This window comes from Oncorhynchus kisutch, linkage group LG4, assembly GCF_002021735.2.
Source record: "Oncorhynchus kisutch isolate 150728-3 linkage group LG4, Okis_V2, whole genome shotgun sequence".
NCBI lineage: Eukaryota > Metazoa > Chordata > Actinopteri > Salmoniformes > Salmonidae > Oncorhynchus > Oncorhynchus kisutch.
Window position 1 is genome coordinate 20,612,511 of NC_034177.2, and position 24,600 is coordinate 20,637,110.

Genomic DNA, 24,600 nt, shown 5'->3' on the forward strand with positions numbered 1-24,600 from the left:
ATGTGTAGATTAACGCTGACTGTTTTTATCAAGACTAATTAAAGCATTCATTTTCTGTCTTTTAAGTTACCATCACCTTCGCAAACAGGTTGCACTTTATATTGTGTTATGTGCTGAGTATCAACACAGTGACATTGGTTCTCACCCCACTCCCAAATGTGGTGTACAAACTTGAATGGAGGATTGAGATGTGATGGTGTTTAGCTTGCCTGAAATTCATAATTTAGTCAGATCTGTCAGTTCCTTTATTTAACATTACCCTTACAGGTGTCTCCCAAATATTGCCTAATGCCACTCATTGATTCTGTACTGAACAAAAATATAATCGCAACGATTTTACTGAGTTACAGTTCATATAAGGAAATCAGTCAATTGAAATAAATACATTTGGCCCTAATCTATGGATTTCACATGACTGGGCAGGGGTGCAACCATGGGTGGACCTGGGAGGGCATAGGCCCACTCACTTGGGAGCCAGGCCCAGCCAATCAGAATGAGTTCTCCCCACAAAAGGGCTTTATTACAGACATAAATACTCCTCAGTTTCATCAGCTGTCTGGGTGGCTGGTCTCAGACTATCCCGCAAGTGAAGAAGCCGTATGTGGAGGTCCTGGGCTGGCGTGGTTACGCATGGTCTGCGGTTGTGAGGCCGGTTGAATGTACTGCCAAATTCTCTATCACATTGGAGGTGCCTTATGGTAGAGAAATTAACATTCAATTATCTGGCAAGAGCTCTGGTGGACATTCCTGAAGTTAACATGCCAATTTCACACGACCTTTTGTGTGACAACTGCACATTTTAGTGGACTTTCATTGTCCCCAGCACAAGGTGCATCTGTGTAATAATAATGCTGTTTAATCAGCTTCTTGATATGCCACACCTGTCAGGTGGATGGATTATCTTGGCAAAGGAGAAATGCTCACTAACAGGGATGTAAATAAATGTGTGCACAAAATGAGAGAAATATGCTTTTTGTGTGTATGAAATTTCTGTTTTATTTCAGCTCATGGGACCAACACTTTACATGTTGCATTTATATTTTTGTTCTGTATAGATCCATAGTTGGTCCTCTGCCTATAGCAAGATAATGATCTCCCCTCAATTTCAAAGTAAACATGTTTTTTAGTCTGTTGTCCTGGCCAAGTTTTGAAAGAAATCCTGAACTCATATTTTCATGATGAAATGCTTTTAATAATCTTGAATAGAGGTCACTGACTGAAAGCAATGTCTACACAGTAACACTCTGTTGATTGACACCCGAGTACTATAGTGAAAAGCACAAATAAATGTAATTATCAATCTGTCCTTGTATGGGCTCTAAGCTCACTTTAATCATTCCACTCCTGCAATCACCTGCTTCCAAAACGCTCTCTCAGCCCCATATCAGTGCAGATGACAGGCTGAAAGACTGATGCAATGTTATTTCCCAGTCATTCACCCTTGTGTCGCTTTGAGTGGCAGTGAATGTATAGACTCTTTTACTTTCCTTTTAGTACATGTGTTTTAGCTGTACTCTACTCCTTTTTCTCTGCTATCTGATTTATTTTCCTGTCATCCCAGGGGTTGTCTAATGTCCCGATTTTCTCACAGATAGACATTGCTTGGTGAAAAGCAAGTGAGCTTCAATGGGGTGGTAGGTAGGCTGAGTGTGAAGTATCAGTTGAGGACGGACACATATTGTGCGTCTCCATCTTGAACGCACACACGCTGATGTTCTATTTGGTCTCCTCCCTTTGTTGCTTAGAAGCAGGGCCTACAGCACAGTGTATGTTGCATCTTCATGATGCCATCCATCTCCTATGAGATGGCTCTAGCCACGCGCCATGGAGACAGACCGTGATGCACGCCTGAGCTACAAACAGGAATAGCTCCCTTAGAGATGACTCCACTGGATGTCATCAGCAGGGAGGACATTGAGGCGGCCATTCTGGCTCCTTTGATTATCATGTAGACCGACACCAAGAGCAGTTCATACGTGCTTGCAATGTGAGCTTGAGGCAGTATAATTGTTTGAAACCAGAACGTTTTGCTTCACTTCAAATAATGAGGCAAGTCTTACCTTGCTTCATACTACACTGTAACGTGCCCCTCAGGTCCTGTGGACATTTTAGGCCCTGATGTCCCTGGTTGCATTCAGGGAGCGTATTCAGTGACCACCAGTCCCATCCAGGGTCACTGTGTGTTTAATGTGTGAGCTCAAATTTTATTTGTCACACTTCGTAAACAACCGGTGTAGACGAACAGTGAAATGCTTACTTAAGGGTCCTTTTCCAACAATGCAGAGTTGAAGATAAAATAGAAATAGTGACATGAGGAATAAACACAGTGAATAACGAGTAAAAATTGCATGGCTATATACAGGGAGTACCAGTACTGAGTTGTTGTGCAGGGTTACGAGGATATACAGTACATATACAGTGCATACGTAAAGTATGTTTTTTTCCCCCTCTAATCCACACACACTATCCCATAATGACAAAGTAAATCAGATTTGTTTAAATGTTTGCAAATTTATAAAAACATAAAAATTAAATCACATTTACATAAGTATTCAGATCCTTTGCTGTGAGCTCCGGTGCATCCTGTTTCCATTGATCATTCTTGATGTTTCTACAACTTGATTTGGAGTCCACCTGTGTTAAATTTAAATTGATTGGACATGGTTTGGAAAGGCACACACCTGTCTATATAAGGTCCCACAGTAGACAGTGCATGTCAGAGCAAAAATCAAGCCATGAGGTCAAAGACAGAATTGTGTGAAGGCACAGATCAGAATTGAAGGTCCCCAAGAACACAGTGGCCTCCATTCTTAAATGGAAGAAGTTTGGAACCACCAAGACTCTTCACTTCCTGACATCCCGATAGGCTGCCTCATTGTCGTTGTTGATCAGGCCTACCACCGTTGTGTCGTTAACAAACTTGATGGTGTTGGAGTCTTGCGCAGCCATCAAATCGTGGGTGAACGAGGAGAACAGGAGGGGACTACGTTTACAACCCTTGAGTGTACCCCTTTTTGATGCTTAGCGTGGCAGATTTGTTGTTGCCTACCCATGCCCCTGGGGGCGACCAGTCAGGAAATCCAGGATCCAGTTGCACACAGTCGTGCAGAACAGCTGGTGCGCTCATGCATGGTTGTTGTTTCCCTCGACACTAGCATAAAGGCATTTAGCTTGTCTGCTATGCTCACATTGCTGGGCAGCTCACGGCTGGGTTTACCTTTTTTGTAATCGGTGAGAATTTGCAAGCCCTGCCACATCCGTCAGCGCCGGCGTAGCAGGATTTGATCTTAGTTCTGTATTGACGCTTTGCCTGTTTGATTGCTCGTGGGAGGTCGTAGCGGGATTTCTTAAGCATCCGGATCGTGAAGAGCTGTGTGCTCTGTGGTTTATGAATGCTCCACCCCCTTCAGATGGATGCCCTTTGTACCCATCAATGAGCACAAACAGGGCACATCTGTCCTTGTTATGTTGCAGAGCTCAGTCCCTCTCCTCTTAGCTCAAGTGTTTCACCTGCCATTTTATAAGCCGGGTGCAATGCTCCCAGCCCCACCTACATTTTGCATTAATGTTTTGATTGAATGTGATCTGCAATAGGCAGTGGATGCTGCTTTGAGGGTCTTTTTGCCCCTCCCACCTTGAAAATAGCCACATTTTTGTGAGCTCTGAGCAGATGTGGAGGATGACAGTGAAAGGATGTTCAGGACCAGTAAATCTCAGTGGCAATATAGTCACTGAGTGGGAGAAAAATGCTGAGTTGGACATTTTCATCAGCCTGGCCAAGCTGTTCTTGTCATGTTAGAGAATTTTGGAGTTTGAGTTCCTATTCTGTCAGAGGACCATTGGAGGCTGTTTACTTTAGCCTAAGCATCAGTGCTAGGAGTGGCTGGGATTGGTATCCTGGCATGCATGTATGTGCGGCTATCAATTACTCAAAAGTCCAAGCACCTGTCTGACCTCTAAAATATTTGTATCTTCTTTTGTTCTCATGTGTGCCTCAAACAAGTCAAGTGGGAATTGAACCCCAGTCCCAAACAGCGTTGGAGGATTTCAGACTGATCCACTCAACTCATTTACAGTTCCAATAAACTGGCGATCAAGTGGTTTTTGACAACAAACTCACTTGTGACAAAGTGAACTGCACACACTTGACAAGCCCTAGCTGAATGTGTGGACCTTCTGAATAAAGTATTCATAGATTTAGCTAACAGTCATCAAAGCAAATGACTTGACATGTCTATCCTTAACCTTGACATGGAGCACTTGACTGGTGAATGTGTTTTTTGTGCTAGTGTCAAGATGACATGATAATAGCCCTGTTGCAGAAAGTAGCCTGAGTGTTTAGGCCAGCCTTGTACACTCTTCAAGGTACACCAGAGTGTGATCTGTTTTGATGTGAGCCATACCAGTGATATTTTCAAGCATGTAAAGCCCTGATTCTAATGTGCCAGCACATTCATAGGGCACAGTTTCTGACTCTAATTGAACATGGTCAACATTGTGGTCTCCAGATGTGAAAGAGTAAACAAGGTTCAGAGCACTGGTTAATGTTTTATTCTACAGCAGGGATGGGCAACATGAGGGGCTGCAGTGGCTCACAGGTCTGCGTACCCACATCCAAACCTACACATCAGCTTTTCCATTAGAAAAATGTGGCACGGACCATTTGACGGGCAGCATTTTAATTTACTGGACATTTGAGAAATTTACCGGACCCATGTGCATTGGGTGTGTGTAGGGCGTCCATCCACGGTGTTCAGAATGACAGAAATCACATTTAGAACATGCAACGAGGTGCGTCCTTACCGAATTCCGTTTTGCGTTTGAAGATGTAGGGATAAATGTCCACATTTTACTTTTCCTCAGCCAACAAGACAAGTAATGAACAGTAAAACCACTACTCTGTCAATCTACTATCCCTATAGAAGAAAAGTGTACCAATTCTATTGGTGAGCTTGTCATTTTGTGCGAGAAAGGAACGGCCTATTCCAAACAGCCTCTGGGACAGTTGTGGAATGATAGATCCCAAATTCATACAACCGGTAGGCCTACGCGACAGCCATTTTTTTTTAAATATATTTTTTGAAACGATGCTGATGCAACAGATCAGAACGTTTTAGCTTAATGTTGATTAACTATTATTTCTCCACATTATAAGCGCAGCAATTCGCACAAGGCAGAAGGCTACGTGTGTGAATGTTCGTTCCATAATGCTGTTAGTGGAAAAACACTTGTCAGACTCGCACCGCACATGGGAGAGGTTTTTGACAGAGAGATGAAAATATCTGTGGACATCTAAAGATTCAACAACCTAGCATGGGTTGCTAATATGATAAGGATTGTGCCTTTTGGCTACTGGACAATTATAGAAATTGAGGGAAATAGGCTGCTGGTTTCAATGGCATATGGTAGTCTTTATAAAATTGCTTTCACGGTTGGTCGTATTTTGGCTAGGCTACTTTGAAGCGAGGTAAAGATACCTCAAGATATGTAGTAAAACGTTCAGATTTCAAACAATTTAAACATGTTTTCAAAATGCGTACTGCCTCCAGCTCATTTCAAAGTGCTGTGTGACGCGCTGAAGCCTGCCTACCGTTATATGCACTGGAATGGGAAGTGCACTTCAGTTGCCAGTTGAGAAATAAAGATAGTAGCTCTTTTTTTTTTCAAAACTGTTTTTTAATATTAGATTATATTTAGAATTGTTGGGCAATGATTGGGCTTATAAAACTTTTACCTCAACTACCTCGTACCCTTTCACATTGACTCAGTACCGGTAGTCCTTGTAATAGCCTCATTATTTTGTGTTACTATTGATTTTTTTTCCTGCTTTTTAACTCTGGTGTTGGGAAAGGGCTCGTAAGTAACCATTTAATGGTACACCTGTTGTTTTTGCTGAATGTGACAAGTACGATTTGATTTAAAAGCACGTTTCACTCCAGCATCAACAGACGCTGTAGCAGCAGCTTTCACGTTGTCTGACAGATTTTTCCCTTAAGCTAGGGTCTGTATCTGTATGCTGTGCACGGGTGATAAATAAGAATAATAACGACTAACGAAAATACACACGCACCAATTGAATTCCACTAAATGATGCAAATGAACTCATACACCGATAAGCATGACCGGTCAAATGTATTTACATTGACTATTTTCATCAATGAATAGGCAAAAAAAGCATAATTTTGCAATGGGACATTTTTTTTCTCCCAGACAATTGGCCGGTGCCAATTTTTATTTATCAGCTTTCATTTTTTATTTATTGTTGTTGACAAAAGCTGGTTATTACCGGCTAATGGAAACACTGCTACACATGCAGTCAGAGCCAGCCTTTTGGGGGCCCTAAGTAGTGTTGTCACGATACCAGAATTTTGACTTCGATACCAGGTTTAGTATCACAATAATCTATACCATCACGATACTTGATACAAAAACGGTACCGAAACAATATCACTGCAAAAAAAGGCCTATTAGCTAAAGTCACAGAATGGCACTTGATCCAGACAGAGAAACTCAGCCACTGCTCTGTTCAGTCGTTGGGCATCTTTTTGAGTTCAATATCATTACATTATAATTTTGTTATGGTAACATTTTTCAGAGACTGCCATGTATGCATGAATGAATCAATTATGCAATCAATTTGATTGGTTAAAAACAAAATCTAACAACATAATGGCAATCATTTATTTGTGTGGGAAATCTCTATAGATAAACTGGGTAAATCAAGATGTACTGTAGCCTAGGCCTATTCACAGTACTGCACTGTTGGAGCTAGCAACACAAGCATTTTGCTACACCTGCAATAATGTCTGCTAAATATGGGTATGTGACCAATAAGATTTGATTTGAATCCATATTCAATAAGAGTCTGTGCATGCATTAAGTTATTGAGCTTGTTTTGGCTGATGACAAACAATCTGTTTCCCTTCCATTTGGGACTTATTTTCGTGTAGTGATCAAAAAACATTTACATAGAAGTAGCTGCTTTTATAAAAATGTTTGCTGTCTCTTTAACCAGTAATGACATGAACAGAGCATAGGCAATAGATACTCTTTTGGAGAGACGTGAGAGAGACCGAATAAGTGAATGAATAAAGTTTTTGGTGGCACTCATCTTTAAAATCAGCATATTTTGTGTTATGGTTTGCATATTATCACAAACAAAGTACTAGGGTAGTGAATTGATGTTAGCTTTCACTGTCAGCTAGCATAGCAAGGAAAGTTGAGCTACAACGCTGGAAGTTACTGGTATCTTCTAGCATTGTAAAGTGTTCTAGCCTGTATGGACATTGTTTTGCGAACAGTTTCAACATTTCTACATGCTATGTCACATTATTCAAGTTTGTTAACTTCTGTGCAAAACATTTTAGCGGCCCCCCCTCTTGACAGCGGAGTGTCATTTCTTTAGTGTTATAGTTAATTTCCTGCAATTCTACTCATTTTGCCATGGGCCGTAGAGAACATTTTAGCATTTTTAAAGCAAGTTGGCTACAATTCTACACATTTTGCCATAAACATGTTTAGCTGACATGGGCTAAATGAGTGACTGTCAATGACTGATGTAAAAAGAAAGACTGCTGATGCACAATAACATTTCAAAATCGCACCTTGTGTATTCTACTATTCTAACTCTCAACATTAAGTTTAGACCCCAACTAAGTTGGTGCTATTCTGTTTTTCTGAATGAGTCCCTATTGCTTCGGTGCGATGATCATTGGCAATCAGTGTTTTAAATGGTTGGATCTACACCAAAATAAAGTTACAATCTCAAATTTCCATTCGACTTTATAGGCTACGTGGATTCCTATTGATGGTGATCGATTCGGTGATATAGAGTTTTTTGTGTCCTTCAGTTGTCTGTGTAAAAGTTTCAGTGGCCTTTTCGCTGGCAGACATTTGTGTTTTGGAATCCAGGCGACGCTGTCTCCCTCCCTCCCCAGTTGCAGGCGGCTGTGGCCTCTCCCGCTGCCAGTTGGTTTCTCCAGGGATTAAAACCACAGACCGGTTTAAACCAGTTCTCAGGGAAGTGCTTCATGTCTCCCATGGAATCTTGGGAAGGGTCATGTGGAACTCTGCTCTGATGTCACAGTGGATGAAAAAGACCTTGAGTCAGCAGCTTTCTTTATCTGATGGGAGAAGTGTGTACTAGAGGTCGACTGATTATGATTTTTCAACGCCGATACCAATTATTGGAGGACCAAAAAAGTCGATGCCGATTTTTTTTATTTTTTTTAATGTATTTGTAATCATGACAATTACAACAATACTGAATGAACACTTATTTGAACTTAATATAATACATCAATAAAATCAATTTAGCCTCAAGTAATTAATGAAACATGTTCCATTTGGTTTAAATAATGCAAAAACAAAGTGTTGGAGAAGAAAGTAAAAGTGCAATATGTGCTATGTAAGAAAGCTAACGCTTCAGTTCCTTGCTCAGAACATATGAAAGCTGGTGGTTTCTTTTAACATGAGTCTTCAATATTCCCAGGTAAGAAGTTTTAGGTTGTAGTTATTATAGGAATTATAGGACTATTTCCCTCTATACCATTTTGTATTTAATTAACCGTTGACTATTGGATGTTCTTATAGTCAATTTAGTATTGCCAGTGTAACAGTATAGCTTCCGTCCCTCTCCTCGCTCCTCCCTGGGCTCAAACCAGCAACACAACGACAACAGCCACCACATCGAAGCAGCGTTACCCATGCAGAGCAAGGGAAACAACCACCCCAAGGCTCAGAGCCAGTAGCGCGTGCTAACTAGCCAGCCATTTCACTTCGGTTACACCAGCCTCATCTCGGGAGTTGATAGGCTTGAAGTCATAAACAGCGCAATGCTTGACGCACAACGAAGAGCTGCTGGCAAAACGCACAAGAGTGGTGTTTGAATGAATGTTTATGCGCCTGCTTCTGCCTACCACCGCTCAGTCAGATACTTAGATACTTGTATGCTCAGTCAGATTATATGCAACGCAGGACACGCTAGATAATATCTAGTAATATCATCAACCATGTGTAATTAGTGATTATGATTGATTGTTTTTTATAAGATAAGTTTAATGCTAGCTAGCAACTTACCTTGGCTTACTGCATTTGCGTACCAGGCAGTCTCCTTGTGGAGTGCAACGAGAGAGAGGCAGGTCGTTATTGCGTTGGACTAGTTAACTGTAAGGTTGCAAGATTGGATCCCCCGAGCTGACAAGGTGAAAATCTGTCGTTCTGCCCCTTAACGAGGCAGTTAACCCACTGTTTCTAGGCCGTCATTGAAAATAAGAATGTGTTCTTAACTGACTTGCCTAGTTAAATAAAGATTAAATAAAGGTGTAAAATAATCATAATTGGCAAATCGGCGCCCAAAAATACCCTATGCCCTAATTAATCGGTCATTCTGATTAATCGGTCGACCTCTAGTGTGTACACAGGTATACAGTGGCTGCCCCAATGATTGTTTAGAACCTCTATGGGGAGAGATGAGACAATTATATTTAAAAGTCAGACTGTTTGAAAGGAGATAAGAGTAGGTTTCCCTGTACCTCAACTCTAGTCCAGAACGCACACACTTTCGAGGTCACACTTTTGATTCTTGTTTCAATTCATAACCTGCATTTGTATGTCTGTGAGATATTTGCATCTCTGTTTGAGTGATGCTTTATCTATGGTGTTGTGCAGTGTAATAGTTGTGGGTGAAGCTGGTGTTTGAGCTGAGTGGGTCTCCCTTCTACATCCTCTATTATGGTAATGAGGGGGGAATTGGGTCAGCATCTGGGGAACAGGCACTCTGAGACTGTGTTGCAGTCAGGTCAGTCGGACAGAGAGCCCCCCCCTCCCCAGTACAGCTGGAGGAATTAATACCCAGCCTGCTACCTCAAATCAAATCAAATTTTATTTGTCACATACACATGGTTAGCAGATGTTAATGCGAGTGTAGCGAAACGCTTGTGCTTCTAGTTCCGACAATGCAGTAATAACCAACAAGTAATCTAGCTAACAATTTCAAAACTACTACCTTATAGACACAAGTGTAAGGGGATAAAGAATATGTACATAAAGATATATGAATGAGTGATGGTACAGAGCGGCATAGGCAAGATACAGTAGATGGTATTGAGTGCAGTATATACATATGAGATGAGTATGTAAACAAAGTGGCATAGTTAGTGGCTAGTGATACATGTATTACATAAAGATGCAGTAGATGATATAGAGTACAGTATGTACAGTGTGTTGGCAGCAGCCACTCAATGTTAGTGGTGGCTGTTTAACAGTCTGATGGCCTTGAGATAGAAGCTGTTTTTCCAGTCTCTCGGTCCCAGCTTTGATGCACCTGTACTGACCTCGCCTTCTGGATGATAGCGGAGTGAACAGGCAGTGGCTCGGGTGGTTGTTGTCCTTGATGATCTTTATGGCCTTCCTGTGACATCGGGTGGTGTAGGTGTCCTGGAGGGCAGGTAGGTTGCCCCCGGTGATGCGTTGTGCAGACCTCACTACCCTCTGGAGAGCCTTACGGTTGTGGGCGGAGCAGTTGCCGTACCAGGCGGTGATACAGCCCGACAGGATGCTCTCAATTGTGTGTAGTTGTCAAGCAAATGTCCCTTTCCAGTCAAAACAAAGCAGTAGAATAATCTAACCACCTAAATAGACCCTGTACAGACTCAGACACAATCCATTCATATTGTATTGCTCTCGATTGTGCATCTGTAGAAGTTTGTGAGTCCACACTCCACTGATATGGGGCCCTGGTGGGCATTTAGGTTTGATTTGTGCTGTTTTCATTGTTTGTATTGCATGACCACACTCATTATCAGCCAGTGTTGAACTTTCAACTGATTTTGAGGCGGTGCGTCATTACTAAAACTATGCTGTCCACAGACACTGACCTGTGTGTTTATCCATATCTCTAACCCCCGTCTCTCTTTATCCCAGGCAGTGATGTCGGAGGAGGCGGTGCGTCAGACGCGCAGCCGGAAGCGGGCCCTGGAGAGGGATGTGGTTGCCCCTGGCAGCCCTGGATGGGAGCTGGACAGTAAGAAGGTAAAGCTGGAGAACTGTGACCTGCTACCTGCAGCAGATGGACCTATAGCTCTCGTGGCTGTGGGTGGAGGAGGAGATGTGGTGAAGACTGAGCAGACAGCCAAGGTGGCCAGCATGAGCATCCTGAAGACCGGTGAGGTTAAGGCTACCATCAAAGTGGAGGTGCAGACCGGGGACAGGCCTGTAGATATGAGCACATCCAAGAGGTGAAACAAACTGATTACACACACACACACTGTGGTAGCCTACACTCTATCTAGCTGTAAATTTGAACCAGTCCTAACTGAACTGTGGTACCCTCAGACACTGTCTCTTTTTGTTAATAGTATTACCGTCACACTCTGGATTTACATTTCATTTTCGAATGTTGGTCTAAATTGTTATTTTTCCCATCTGGCCTGTGGTGCATGTTTACAATATGATGGATTGTGTCTGAGTCTGTACAGGGTCTATTTAGGTGATTAGATTATTCTACTGCTTTGTTTTGACTGGAAAGGGACATTTGCTTGACAACTACTGTGTGTGTGTTTGAACTATTGTCTGCACTAGCTAGCGAGTGGGCTTCTCACACAGGAAGTGCATGTCTGTACTCCCTCGGTTCAGGGTGGCCTGCCCCCATTTTGAAAAGTTTGAGGCTCCGGCTGACTGCCTCCATTTTCTCCAGCACCTGAACTCTGCCTCACTTCACACAAAATGAAGGTCACAAACTGTCACAAACTGGTTCCAGCTGGCCGTTGCCATGGTTTCCACATTGGAGATTGGAAGGAGCAGTTGGGGGAAGGAGGGGCTGTTGTTGGATGGGTGTGTCACATGACCAGGACAGGGAAATGCCTGATGTCATGCGTTCTCTTCACTCGGTAGAGTGATTAATATACACTAGAGGTGAGGGCAGTAGTGAGAAAGGAAGCTAGCCTCAAGGAAGGACCTTTTTATGTACTGCAGAAGTTTTCCCTTGTCACCTTTGCATCACCCTAAGCCTGTACTGCTAAAGTTTCAACTTTTTTTTATTGAACTTGTAGTGTTTGCACTGTAGAGGAGATCTAGCATTTTGATCCAACAGTTTTCATAAACAGGGTGCGAAGGCTAGAATAAGCATTGCATTCCACTCTCATTGAATTATAAATATATTTTTTAAAAAAACTATTTTGGCCAGATAGACCTTATTAGACTAGCTAGAGAGAACTGTTGATGACGTTTCATGAGTAGTGGTTTGAAGGAATGCACTTTTTCTACCTGATACTTTGCTCCCAGGAGTTTACTAATTCAGTGGAAGTCAATACTGCAGAGTGTTTCAGAGAAGCAGTAGCTAGTAGAAACAGAAGCAGTGAGGTTCTGGATCTTATGTAACCAGGTACGTGGCTTTTGTTTATGCTTGTCTAATCAGCTTTCAGGGTGGAGGAGATCGCCTTGTCACCACAGATAATAACCCTCACTTTGCCCATTGCCAGGGCTAAGAGTTTCTCCTGGTTAGGTCACTGTGTGTGTGTCTGGGGGACCTCCCTATCCATCAGTTTACTCTTTGCCCAACGTGGGCCATTGCTTTACATGGCCCCTGAATAACCAGCTGTGGATGGTGTGACTGTGAATCATAGCTACTGTATTTCCCTCTGCCTCCCCTCTAAACTGAACCAGGCGTAAGCCCTGTTACCACAGTTTTGCACCAGCCAGGGAGACTGTGCCCTTGTTGAGTGCCCTACCTTCTGCACCGTAGCCCAAGACACACGGTCAGTAAATGAGTGAGAGTGTATACAATAGGCTGGGTCCTAGCCACTCTCCCCTCTCGCTTTCCCCTCCAATGTCTCCTGTAGGCCTCTGCTCTGCGACTGGTGTCAGCAGCTGGGAGGGGTGGGTCCCTGACATACCGGGCCTCAGGCACAGCTACTGTCCCTACCAGGAGTCACCAACCCCACCCACAGGGTACGAGCGGGACGCCTGCTGTGTCGGGGGGGGGGGGGAGAGCATTCCATCTCCGTCGGCCTCTCTGTCACAGGCTCCACACTACATACCGCTGCTCCCCTTTGTCTTCCTCAGGCTGGAGGAAACAACAGCTAGCTACAGCCACGGAGGAAGCAATGAGGCCAGATGTAATCTCCCAGGCTGGGCCTACAACTTGGTCATAAACTCACTACTTTTGGCCCAAGTTTCTGACACTACCATACCAGTGAAAAGATATGAAGAGGAAGGCTCTTATTCAGACCGGGCTGTGAACAGAGCTCCCACTCCACTATGATGGGTCTATGAATCTCAGATCGACTTTGGTGTCCTAACAGTATCCACTCACTCGTAGATCACTGAAAAGTGATCATTTACCGCCCTCTACTGGACGAATGCTGATTCTGTCTGTTTGCATCCTGGCCATTGTGGCCATCCTTTGTAATATGATTGAGTGTTGTATGATCACGCACAAATGAATTTACGTGAGGAAAGGGGGTTTGGCTTTCCATATCATCTTTGCTTTCCATGTCTTATTTTTTCCTACTAGTAAAGTCGAGTTTAGTTATTTCGTTTTCGTTTTTCTCTCTTCTCTCAGTGACGTAAAGAAAGAGAGGCAACCCCTGTCACCAAACAATGATGTCATAGTGCTGTCAGACAACGAGCTGTCCATCCCCATCGTGAACGGCCTGAACTACTACAGAAAGACAGACACTGACCTGCTCATGGTACGAACACACACAGAGAACGACTCTTCTCTTTGTGCTACTCCCAATGTGTCTTCATCCATCATGGATGCAAATCAATTCTAATGTAATTGTGTGTATGATCCCATGCTGTCTTCCCTTGTGTAGAAGAGCAGCCCAGATGAGAGGGAGCGCATCATCAAACAGTTGAAGGAGGAGCTGAGACTCCAGGAGGCCAAGCTGGTTCTGCTGAAGAAACTACGACACAGCCAGATCCAGAAGGAGAGCACTGTACAGAAGGTATCTAAACAAACACACATACAGTGCATTCAGAAAGTATTCAGACCCCTGTACTTTTTCAAAATGTTCTTACGTTATAGCCTTATTCTAAAAATGAATTACATTTAAAAAAATCCCTCATCAATCTACACACAATTACCGCATAATGACAAAGCCAGAATTGGTTTTTAGACATTTTTGCAAATGTATTAAAAAATATATTTGGAAAAAAAGAATACCTTATTTACATTAGTATCCAGACGCTTTGCTATGAGACTCGTAATAGAGCTTAGCTGCATCCTGTTTCCATTGATCATCCTTGAGATGTTTTTACAACTTGACTGGAGTCCACCTGTAGTAAATTCAATTGATTGGACATGATTTGGAAAGGCACACACCTGTCTATGTAAGGTCCCACAGTTCACAGTGCATGTCAGAGCAAAAACCAAGCCATGAGGTTGAAGGAATTGTCCGTAGAGCTCAGAGACTGGATTGTGTCGAGGCACAGATCTGGGGAAGGGTACCAAAAAAGTTATACAGCATTGAATGCCCCCAAGAACACAGTAGCCTCCATCATTCTTAAATGGAACAAGTTTGGAACCACCACATTCTTCCTAACAGGCCGCCCGGCCAAACAGATCAATCGGGGGAGAAGGGCCTTGGCCAGGGAGGTGACTAAGAACCTGATGGGCACTCTGACAGAGCTCCAGAGTTCCTTTGTGGAGATGGGAGAACCTTCCAGAAGGACAACCATTTCTGCAGCACTCCACCAATCAGGCCTTTTATGGTGACCAGACCGAAGCCACTTCTGAGTAAAAGGCAAATGAAAGCCCTCTTGGAGTTTGCAAAAAGGCACCTAAAGACTCCGACCATGAGAAACAAAATACTCTGGTCTGATGAAACCAAGATTGAACTCTTTGGCCTGAATGCCAAGCGTCACGTATGGAGAAAACCTGGCACCATCCCTACATGGTGAAGCATGGTGATGGCAGCATCATGCTGTGGGGATGTTTTTCAGTGGCAGGGGCTGGGAGACTAGTCAGGATCGAGACAAAGATGAAGGGAGCAAAGTACAGAGATTCTTGATTACAACCTGCTCAGGACCTCAGACTGGGGGCAAGGTTCACCTTCCAACAGGACAACGACCCTAAGCACACAGCCAAGACAACGCAGGAGTGACTTCGGGACAAGTCTCTGAATGTCCTTGAGTGGCCCAGCCAGAGCCCGGACTTGAACCCGATCAAACATCTCTGGAGAGACCGGAAGATAGCTGTGCAGCAACGCTCCCCATCCATCCTGACAATGCTTGAGAGGATCTGCAGAGAAGAATGGGAGATACTTATGTAAATATTATATTTCAGTTTGTTTTATTTTAGAAATGTGCAAAAATGTCTAAACCTGTTTTCGACTTTGTCATTATGGGGTATTGTGTGTAGATTGAGGGAAGAAAAACTATTCAATCAATTTTAGAATTAGGCTGTAACGTAACAAAAAGTGGAAAAGGTCAAGGGGTCTGAATACTTTCCAAATGCACTATGAACGCGGAGGTGGAGGAGTAGCCACAGAGCGCACAGACGCACACGCACAAAGCTTGCCATCAATTGTCTGGTCTCACTCACTTTCTCTTCTCTCTTTCCCTCACTCTCTCTTCTCTCTTTCCCTCACTCTCTCTTCTCTCTTTCCCTCACTCTCTCTCTCTCTCTCCCTCTGTTCTCCAGCCAACCTCTGGCTCTGTGGCTACTCCTCCACCTCTGGTCAGAGGCAGCATCGCATCAGGCAAAGGACCACTACAGGTACAGACAGCTACTGCTCACCGCTACCATACAAGTCATTACATTACTGCTATTATCAGAATCACCTTTAAAAAAAATGTTTTATACATATACCCAGAATTTGCCTTAGTGTGGTGCTGCCAGCAATAGACAATATACAAACAGAATAGAGACACGAGTCTACTTGGACATCATACACAATATCCACCTCAATGGACATTTACCCTGCCCCCACCCAATTGACATTTATCGTGCTGAATAGCCACCACTAGTCAGACCACTGCTCCCCCTGTCCCCCTCCTGGACTTCCTACCCATCCCCCCTCCCACTTCTCTCCCTATAGACATTCCCACCCCCCTCAACTGACATTTTCACTGCCCCCACCCCAATGGTAATTTATCATGTTAGTTGTAAATATGTATGTTATTATTCATTTGACTGTTTCATTCACTTCCCTTTGACCTGCACTGTTGGAGCTTGAAGCTTAAGATTTTCATTCACATCTGCAACCCTGTTCATGTGACTAATAAACTCTCTCTCTAAACATAACTCTGGAGTATAGGCTGATTACAGTCGGAATATACAATTTACAGAGGGGATATATCTATCTATAAACTGTGTGGTTCGAGCTTGAATGCTGATTGGCTGGAAGCCATCGTATATCAGACAGTATACCACGGGTATGACAAAACATGTATTTTTACTGCCCTAATTACATTGGTAACCAGTTTATAATAGCAATAAGCATCACGGGGGTTTGTGGTATATAGCCAATATTCCACGGCGAAGGGTTGTGCATAAGAACAGCCCTTAGGCGTGGCATATTGGCCATATACCACACTCCCTCATGCCTTATTGCTTTAATAAGCAAAGGGAGGGATGTACAGCACATTCACACCTTGTAATTGTATATCAGTGTATCCATTCAACCACTAAGCACATTCAAGCCCTCTGTACTAGCTTTTTTTATCAGTGTGTCTGTTCAACCATGCTGTCAGAAGTAATCACTTGCATCTTGCTGGGACACAACAGCTGATATGACATGGCTCTGTTTTGCCTCTACCCGATATGTCTTTACAGAACGATTGATTGAATATGATGTGAAAGGAACTGGCCACTTGCCAGCAAATGTCAAGTGATCATGTGGTATCATCACAAGATGCTTTCATGGTCAAATCTAATTTCCATTAAATCATGATTTACATAAGTCTGAATTATATTTGGAACTTGCGTTAGGAGTCAACCCTCATAGTATGGGTTGATCATGTGGTCACTTTAATAATGTTTACAAATTTCATCTATGTATATACAGTGCCTTGCGAAAGTATTCGGCCCCCTTGAACTTTGCGACCTATTGCCACATTTCAGGCTTCAAACATAAAGATATAAAACTGTATTTTTTTGTGAAGAATCAACAACAAGTGGGACACAATCATGAAGTGGAACGACATTTATTAGATATTTCAAACCTTTTTAACAAATCAAAAACGTAAAAATTGGGCGTGCAAAATTATTCAGCCCCTTTACTTTCAGTGCAGCAAACTCTCTCCAGAAGTTCAGTGAGGATCTCTGAATGATCCAATGTTGACCTAAATGACTAATGATGATAAATACAATCCACCTGTGTGTAATCAAGTCTCCGTATAAATGCATCTGCACTGTGATAATCTCAGAGGTCCGTTAAAAGCGCAGAGAGCATCATGAAGAACAAGGGACACACCAGGCAGGTCCGAGATACTGTTGTGAAGAAGTTTAAAGCCGGATTTGGATACAAAAAGTTTTCCCAAGCTTTAAACATCCCAAGGAGCACTGTGCAAGCGATAATATTGAAATGGAAGGAGTATCAGACCACTGCAAATCTACCAAGACCTGGCCGTCCCTCTAAACTTTCAGCTCATACAAGGAGAAGACTGATCAGAGATGTAGCCAAGAGGCCCATGATCACTGGATGAACTGCAGAGATCTACAGCTGAGGTGGGAGACTCTGTCCATAGGACAACAATCAGTCGTATATTGCACAAATCTGGCCTTTATGGAAGAGTGGCAAGAAGAAAGCCATTTCTTAAAGATATCCATAAAAAGTGTTGTTTAAAGTTTGCCACAAGCCACCTGGGAGACACACCAAACATGTGGAAGAAGGTGCTCTGGTCAGATGAAACCAAAATAGAACTTTTTGGCAACAATGCAAAACGTTATGTTTGGCGTAAAAGCAACACAGCTCATCACCCTGAACACACCATCCCCACTGTCAAACATGGTGGTGGCAGCATCATGGTTTGGGCCTGCTTTTCTTCAGCAGGGACAGGGAAGATGGTTAAAATTGCTGGGAAGATGGATGGAGCCAAATACAGGACCATTCTGGAAGAAAACCTGGGACGGAGATTTGTCTTCCAACAAGACAAGGATCCAAAACATAAAGCAAAATCTACAATGGAATGGTTAAAAAATAAACATATCCAGGTGTTAGAATGGCCAAGTCAAAGTCCAGACCTGAATCCAATCGAGAATCTGTGGAAAGAACTGAAAACTGCTGTTCACAAATGCTCTCCATCCAACCTCACTGAGCTCGAGCTGTTTTGCAAGGAGGAATGGGAAAAAATGTCAGTCTCTCTGTGCAAAACTGATAGAGACATACCCCAAGCGACTTACAGCTGTAATCGCAGCAAAAGGTGGCGCTACAAAGTATTAACTTAAGGGGGCTGAATAATTTTGCATGCCCAATTTTTCAGTTTTTGATTTGTTAAAAAAGTTTGAAATATCCAATAAATGTCGTTCCACTTCATGATTGTGTCCCACTTGTTGTTGATTCTTCCCAAAATATATCTTTATGTTTGAAGCCTGAAATGTGGCAAAAGGTCGCAAAGTTCAAGGGGGCCGAATACTTTCGCAAGGCACTGTACGTTATTCTAGTCGAGGCCTATACTATTAAACTATTGCTGTGTATATATATATATATACTATCCTACATATTCTTCAGACTGCATTTTCTATCAATATACTGTCCATAATGCTTATACATCCTGTCATATCTATACATACAGTACCAGTCAAAAGTTTGGCACACCTACTCATTCCAGGGTTTTCCTTTATTGTTACTATTTTCTACATTGTATATACATTAATAGTGAAGACATCAACTATGAAATAACACATGGAATCATGTAGTAACCAAAAAAGTGTTAAACAAATGAAAATATATTTGAGATTCTTCAAAGTAGCCAACCTTTGCCTTGGTGACAGCTTTGCACACTCTTGGCATTCTCTCAACCAGCTTCATGAGGTAGTCACCTTGAATGCATTTGAATTTACAGATGTCTTGTTAAAAGTTAATTTGTGCAATTTCTTTCCTCAATGCGTTTGAGCCAATCAGTTGTGTTGTGACAAGGTAGGGGTGGTATAAGGAAGATACCTAATCCATGTTATGGCAAGAACACCTCAAATAAGCAAAGAGAAACGACAGTCCATCATTACTTTAAGACATGAAGGCCAGTCAATCTGGAAAGTTTCTTCAAGTGCAGTCGCAAAAACCATCAAGTGCTTTGATGAAACTGGCGCTCTTGAGGACCGCCACAGGAAAGGAAGAACCAGAGTTACCTCTGCTGCAGAGTTCATTAGAGTTGCCAGCCTCAGAAATTGCAGCCCAAATAAATGCTTCAAAGTTCAAGTAACAGACACATCTCAACATCAACTGGAGGAGGAGACTCCGTGAATCAGGCCTTCATGGTCGGATTTCTGCAAAGAAACCAAAGGGATGGACATTAGATGGGTGGAAATCTGTCCTTTGGTCTGATGAGTCCAAATTGGAGATTTTTGGTTCCAACCACTGTTTCTTTGTGAGACGCAGAGTAGGTGAACGGATGATCTCTGTGTGGTTCCCACCGTGAAGCATGGAGGAGGTGTGATGGTGTGGGGGTACTTTGCTGGTGACACTGTCTGATTTATTTAGAATTTAAGGCACATTTAACCAGCATGGCTACAACAGCATTCTGCAGTGATACGCCATCCCATCTGGTTTGGACTTAGTAGGGAACTATCATTTGTTTTTCAACAGGACAAACACCTCCAGGCTGTGTATGGGCTATTTGATCAAGAAGGAGAGTGATGGAGTGCTGCATCAGATGACCTGGCCTCCACAATCACCTGACCTCAACCCAATTGGGATGAGTAGGACTGCAGAGTGAAGGAAAAGCAACCAACAAGTGCTCAGCATATGTGGGAACACCTTCAAGACGGTTGGAAAAGCATTCCAGTTGAAGCTGGTTGAGAGAATGCCAAGAATGTGCAAAGGGTGGCTACTTCGAAGAATCTAAAATATAACATATTTTGATTGAAAAACATTTTTTTGTTACTACACGATTCCATGTGTTATTTCATAATTTTGATGTCACTTATTCTACAATGTAAAAATAAAGAAAAACCCTTGAATAAGTTTCTGTCCAAACTTTGACTGGTACTGTACAGTGGGGCAAACAAAGTATTTAGTCAGCCACCAATTGTGCAAGTTCTTCCACTTAAAAACATGAGAGGCCTGTAATTTTCATCATAGGTACACTTCAACTATGACAGACAAAATGAGGGAAAAAAATCCAGAAAATCACATTGTAGGATTTTTTATGAATTTATTTGCAAATTATGGTGGAAAATAAGTATTTGGTCACCTACAAACAAGCAAGATTTCTGGCTCTCACAGACTTGCAACTTCTTCTTTAAGAGGCTCCTCTGTCCTCTACTCGTTACCTGTATTAATGGTACCTGTTTGAACTTGTTATCAGTATAAAAGACACTTGTCCACAACCTCAAACAGTCACACTCCACTATGGCCAAGACCAAAGAGCTGTCAAAGAACACCAGAATCAAAATTGTAGACCTGCACCTGGCTGGGAAGACTGAATCTGCAATAGGTAAGCAGCTTGGTTTGAAGAAATCAACTGTGGGAGCAATTATTAGGAAATGGAAGACATACAAGACCACTGATAATCTCCCTCGATCTGGGGCTCCATGCAAGATCTCACCCCGTGGTGTCAAAATGATCACAAGAATGGTGAGCAAAAATCCCAGAACCACACGGGGGGACCTAGTGAATGACCTGCAGAGAGCTGGGACCAAAGTAACAAAGCCTACCATCAGTAACACACTACGCCACCAGGGACTCAAATCCTGCAGTGCCAGACGTGTCCCCCTGCTTAAGCCAGTACATGTCCAGGCCCGTCTGAAGTTCGCTAGAGAGCATTTGGATGATCCAGAAGAAGATTGGGAGAATGTCATATGGTCAGAAGAAACCAAAATATAACTTTTTGGTAAAAACTCAACTCATCGTGTTTGGAGGACAAAGAATGCTGAGTTGCATCCAAAGAACACCATACCTACTGTGAAGCATGGGGGTGGAAACATCATGCTTTGGGGCTGTTTTTCTACAAAGGGACCAGGACGACTGATCCGTGTAAAGGAAAGAATGAATGGGGCCATGCATCGTGAGATTTTGAGTGAAAACCTCCTTCCATCAGCAAGGGCATTGAAGATGAAACGTGGCTGGGTCTTTCAGCATGACAATGATCCCAAACACACAGCCCGAGCAATGAAGGAATGGCTTCGTAAGAAGCATTTCAAGGTCCTGGAGTGGCCTAGCCAGTATCCAGATCTCAACCCCATAGAAAATCTTTGGAGGGAGTTTGAAGTCCGTGTTGCCCAGCAACAGCCCCAAAACATCACTGCTCTAGAGGAGATCTGCATGGAGGAATGGGCCAAAATAACAGCAACAGTGTGTGAAAACCTTGTGAAGACTTACAGAAAACGTTTGACCTCTGTCATTGCCAACAAAGGGTATATAACAAAGCGTTGATCAACTTTTGTTATTGACCAAATACTTATTTTCCACCACAATTTGCAAATTCATTAAAAATCCTACGATGTGATTTTCTGGATTTTTTTTTCTAATTTTGTCTGTCATAGTTGAAGTGTACCTATGATGAAAATTACAGGCCTCTCTCATTTTTTTTGAAGTGGGAGAACTTGCACAATTGGTGGCTGACTAAATACTTTTTTGCCCCACTGTATGTATACACACACACGCACACACTTTGGACTCTGATATTGCGCGTCCTAATATTTCTTAATTCCATTCTTTTACTCTTAGATTGTGTATTGTTCGATATTTCTGCACAGGTAGAGCTAGGAGCACAAGCATATCGCTTCACCCGCAATTACATCTGCTAAATGTTTGTGTATGCGATTGTGGTTGTGTAAAGTTTAAACCCTGGTGTCGTTTTGTGTCCAGGTGTCGTCAGGCCGTAGCTCAGGCATAGTGATCCCTCCTCCATTAGTCCGGGGTGGGCAGCACGTCCCGTCCAAACTGAACTCCCAGACTGTCATGCCACCCCTCGTCAGAGGGGCACAGGTAATTTATACTCTGGTGATTACTGTTTAAACTTATTTTATTGTTGTCTTGTGCAATGTGACTTATTAATATGAATTCTACATCCGTGTATTTTTTTCATATGTTTTTCCTGCTGTAAAACACATGATTCCTTGGCAGTGAACTCTCTCTAAGTGATAGACTAAATGCACAATACTAGTTGGTTCTACACGCAGTGTGCTTGTCAGTCTGTTCCAGTAAATGAATTTTTACAGTGATATGGATATTGACATATTTTCTCTCAATGTCCTTTCAATTCAATGGGCTTTGGGCTGTGAGAAGACACAAAACAATATCAACTAAAAACAACTAGAAATTAACAGTAAACATTACACTCTCCTCTCTCTGTACCTCTCCCTGTGTGTGTGACTCCACTTCCCCCTTCTCCTCTCCTTATTTCCTGCCGTGTGTGTGTGTGTAACGTTGTCAGCCCATTGCGGTGTCTCCCCAGCAGATTGCGTCCTTGCGGCAGCAGCAGCACTCTGGGTCGGCCCCCCCTCCCCTGCTGCTGGCCCCCAGGGCCTCGGTCCCCAACGTCCAGGTGCAGGGTCAGAGGGTCATCCAGCAGGGCCTTATCAGGGTGGCCAATGTCCCCAACACCAACGTCCTGGTCAACATACCACAGGTCAGAACACACTCTATCACCCAGGTCAGTCAGAAACATTACTACATTATTGCCAGGTCACCAGTGTACTGGCCAGCATCTTACATTAAGTCCTCTTCCAAAACGCACATTTCATCCCCACAGTGTTGGACTCCCAACAGCACTATTCCTTCATCTAATTTCATCCTGACTAGTGAGCGTGTCTCTGTTTCCCAGGGCTCTCAGAAGGGCTCATCTGTGACGTCTCAGGCTGCGATGGGCAGTGGCGTGTCCACGGTCCAGGCCAACGAGTCCCCGGCTGCTCGCCAGGCGGCCGCCAAGCTGGCGTTGCGTAAGCAGCTGGAGAAGACACTGCTGGAGATCCCTCCTCCCAAACCTCCCGCGCCCGAGCGCAACTTCCTGCCGTCAGCAGCCAACAACGAGTTCATCTACCTGATGGGCCTGGAGGAGGTGGTGCAGAACCTGCTGGACACACTGGGACGGGGTGGGTTTATACTTTAATCAAACATATTGATTCCTTGCGTCAGCACAAGGTCTTTATGGTGGCAGTAGTAGTCTTAGCTAATCTCTTACAGTGAGTTGTTTGTTGGCTGCCATGGGTTCTTCTCATTCTAGCACCTTGCTCTATTTGAAAAGTTTATTTTTTTATATTTTTTATTTCACCTTTATTTAACCAGGTAGGCTAGTTGAGAACACCTTTATTTAACCAGGTAGGCCAGTTGAGAACACCTTTATTTAACCAGGTAGGCTAGTTGAGAACACCTTTATTTAACCAGGTAGGCCAGTTGAGAACACCTTTATTTAACCAGGTAGGCTAGTTGAGAACACCTTTATTTAACCAGGTAGGCTAGTTGAGAACACCTTTATTTAACCAGGTAGGCTAGTTGAGAACACCTTTATTTAACCAGGTAGGCTAGTTGAGAACACCTTTATTTAACCAGGTAGGCTAGTTGAGAACACCTTTATTTAACCAGGTAGGCTAGTTGAGAACACCTTTATTTAACCAGGTAGGCTAGTTGAGAACACCTTTATTTAACCAGGTAGGCTAGTTGAGAACACCTTTATTTAACCAGGTAGGCTAGTTGAGAACACCTTTATTTAACCAGGTAGGCTAGTTGAGAACACCTTTATTTAACCAGGTAGGCTAGTTGAGAACACCTTTATTTAACCAGGTAGGCTAGTTGAGAACACCTTTATTTAACCAGGTAGGCTAGTTGAGAACACCTTTATTTAACCAGGTAGGCTAGTTGAGAACACCTTTATTTAACCAGGTAGGCTAGTTGAGAACACCTTTATTTAACCAGGTAGGCTAGTTGAGAACACCTTTATTTAACCAGGTAGGCTAGTTGAGAACACCTTTATTTAACCAGGTAGGCTAGTTGAGAACACCTTTATTTAACCAGGTAGGCTAGTTGAGAACACCTTTATTTAACCAGGTAGGCTAGTTGAGAACACCTTTATTTAACCAGGTAGGCTAGTTGAGAACACCTTTATTTAACCAGGTAGGCTAGTTGAGAACACCTTTATTTAACCAGGTAGGCTAGTTGAGAACAAGTTCTCATTTACAACTGCGACCTGGCCAAGATAAAGCATAGCAGTGTGAACAGACAACAACACAGAGTTACACATGGAGTAAACAATTAACAAGCCAATATCACAGTAGAAAAAAATAGTCTATATACATTGTGTGCAAAAGGCATAAGGAGGTAGGCAAATAATTACAATTTTGCAGATTAACACTGGAGTGATAACACTGGATAGCACTGCATCCAGTTTGCTGAGTAGAGTATTGGAAGCTATTTTGTAGATGACATCCCCGAAGTCAAGGATCGGTAGGATAGTCAGTTTTACTAGGGTAAGTTTGGCGGCGTGAGTGAAGGAGGC

At 42.9% G+C, this 24,600-nt stretch overlaps 1 protein-coding gene across 11 annotated transcripts in view; it reads left to right on the forward strand.

Moving 5' to 3' along the window:
- The window catches only part of LOC109889224 (transcriptional repressor p66-alpha), a 44,996-nt gene that overhangs the window by 14,560 nt on the left and 5,836 nt on the right, over positions 1 to 24,600 (forward strand). For 2 of the 11 annotated variants that reach the window (XM_020480494.2, XM_031822621.1), the window contains exons 2-8: positions 10,924 to 11,237; positions 13,562 to 13,691; positions 13,818 to 13,949; positions 15,647 to 15,721; positions 21,975 to 22,094; positions 22,543 to 22,737; positions 22,933 to 23,200. In XM_020480494.2, the coding sequence (XP_020336083.1) occupies positions 10,930 to 11,237; positions 13,562 to 13,691; positions 13,818 to 13,949; positions 15,647 to 15,721; positions 21,975 to 22,094; positions 22,543 to 22,737; positions 22,933 to 23,200 (1,228 nt within the window). In that variant the 5' untranslated portion in view covers positions 10,924 to 10,929. Of the gene's footprint in view, positions 1 to 10,923; positions 11,238 to 13,561; positions 13,692 to 13,817; positions 13,950 to 15,646; positions 15,722 to 21,974; positions 22,095 to 22,542; positions 23,201 to 24,600 lie in introns of all 11 variants that reach the window. The other 9 variants (XM_020480497.2, XM_031822623.1, XM_020480498.2 and 6 more) reach the window with 6 other exon arrangements.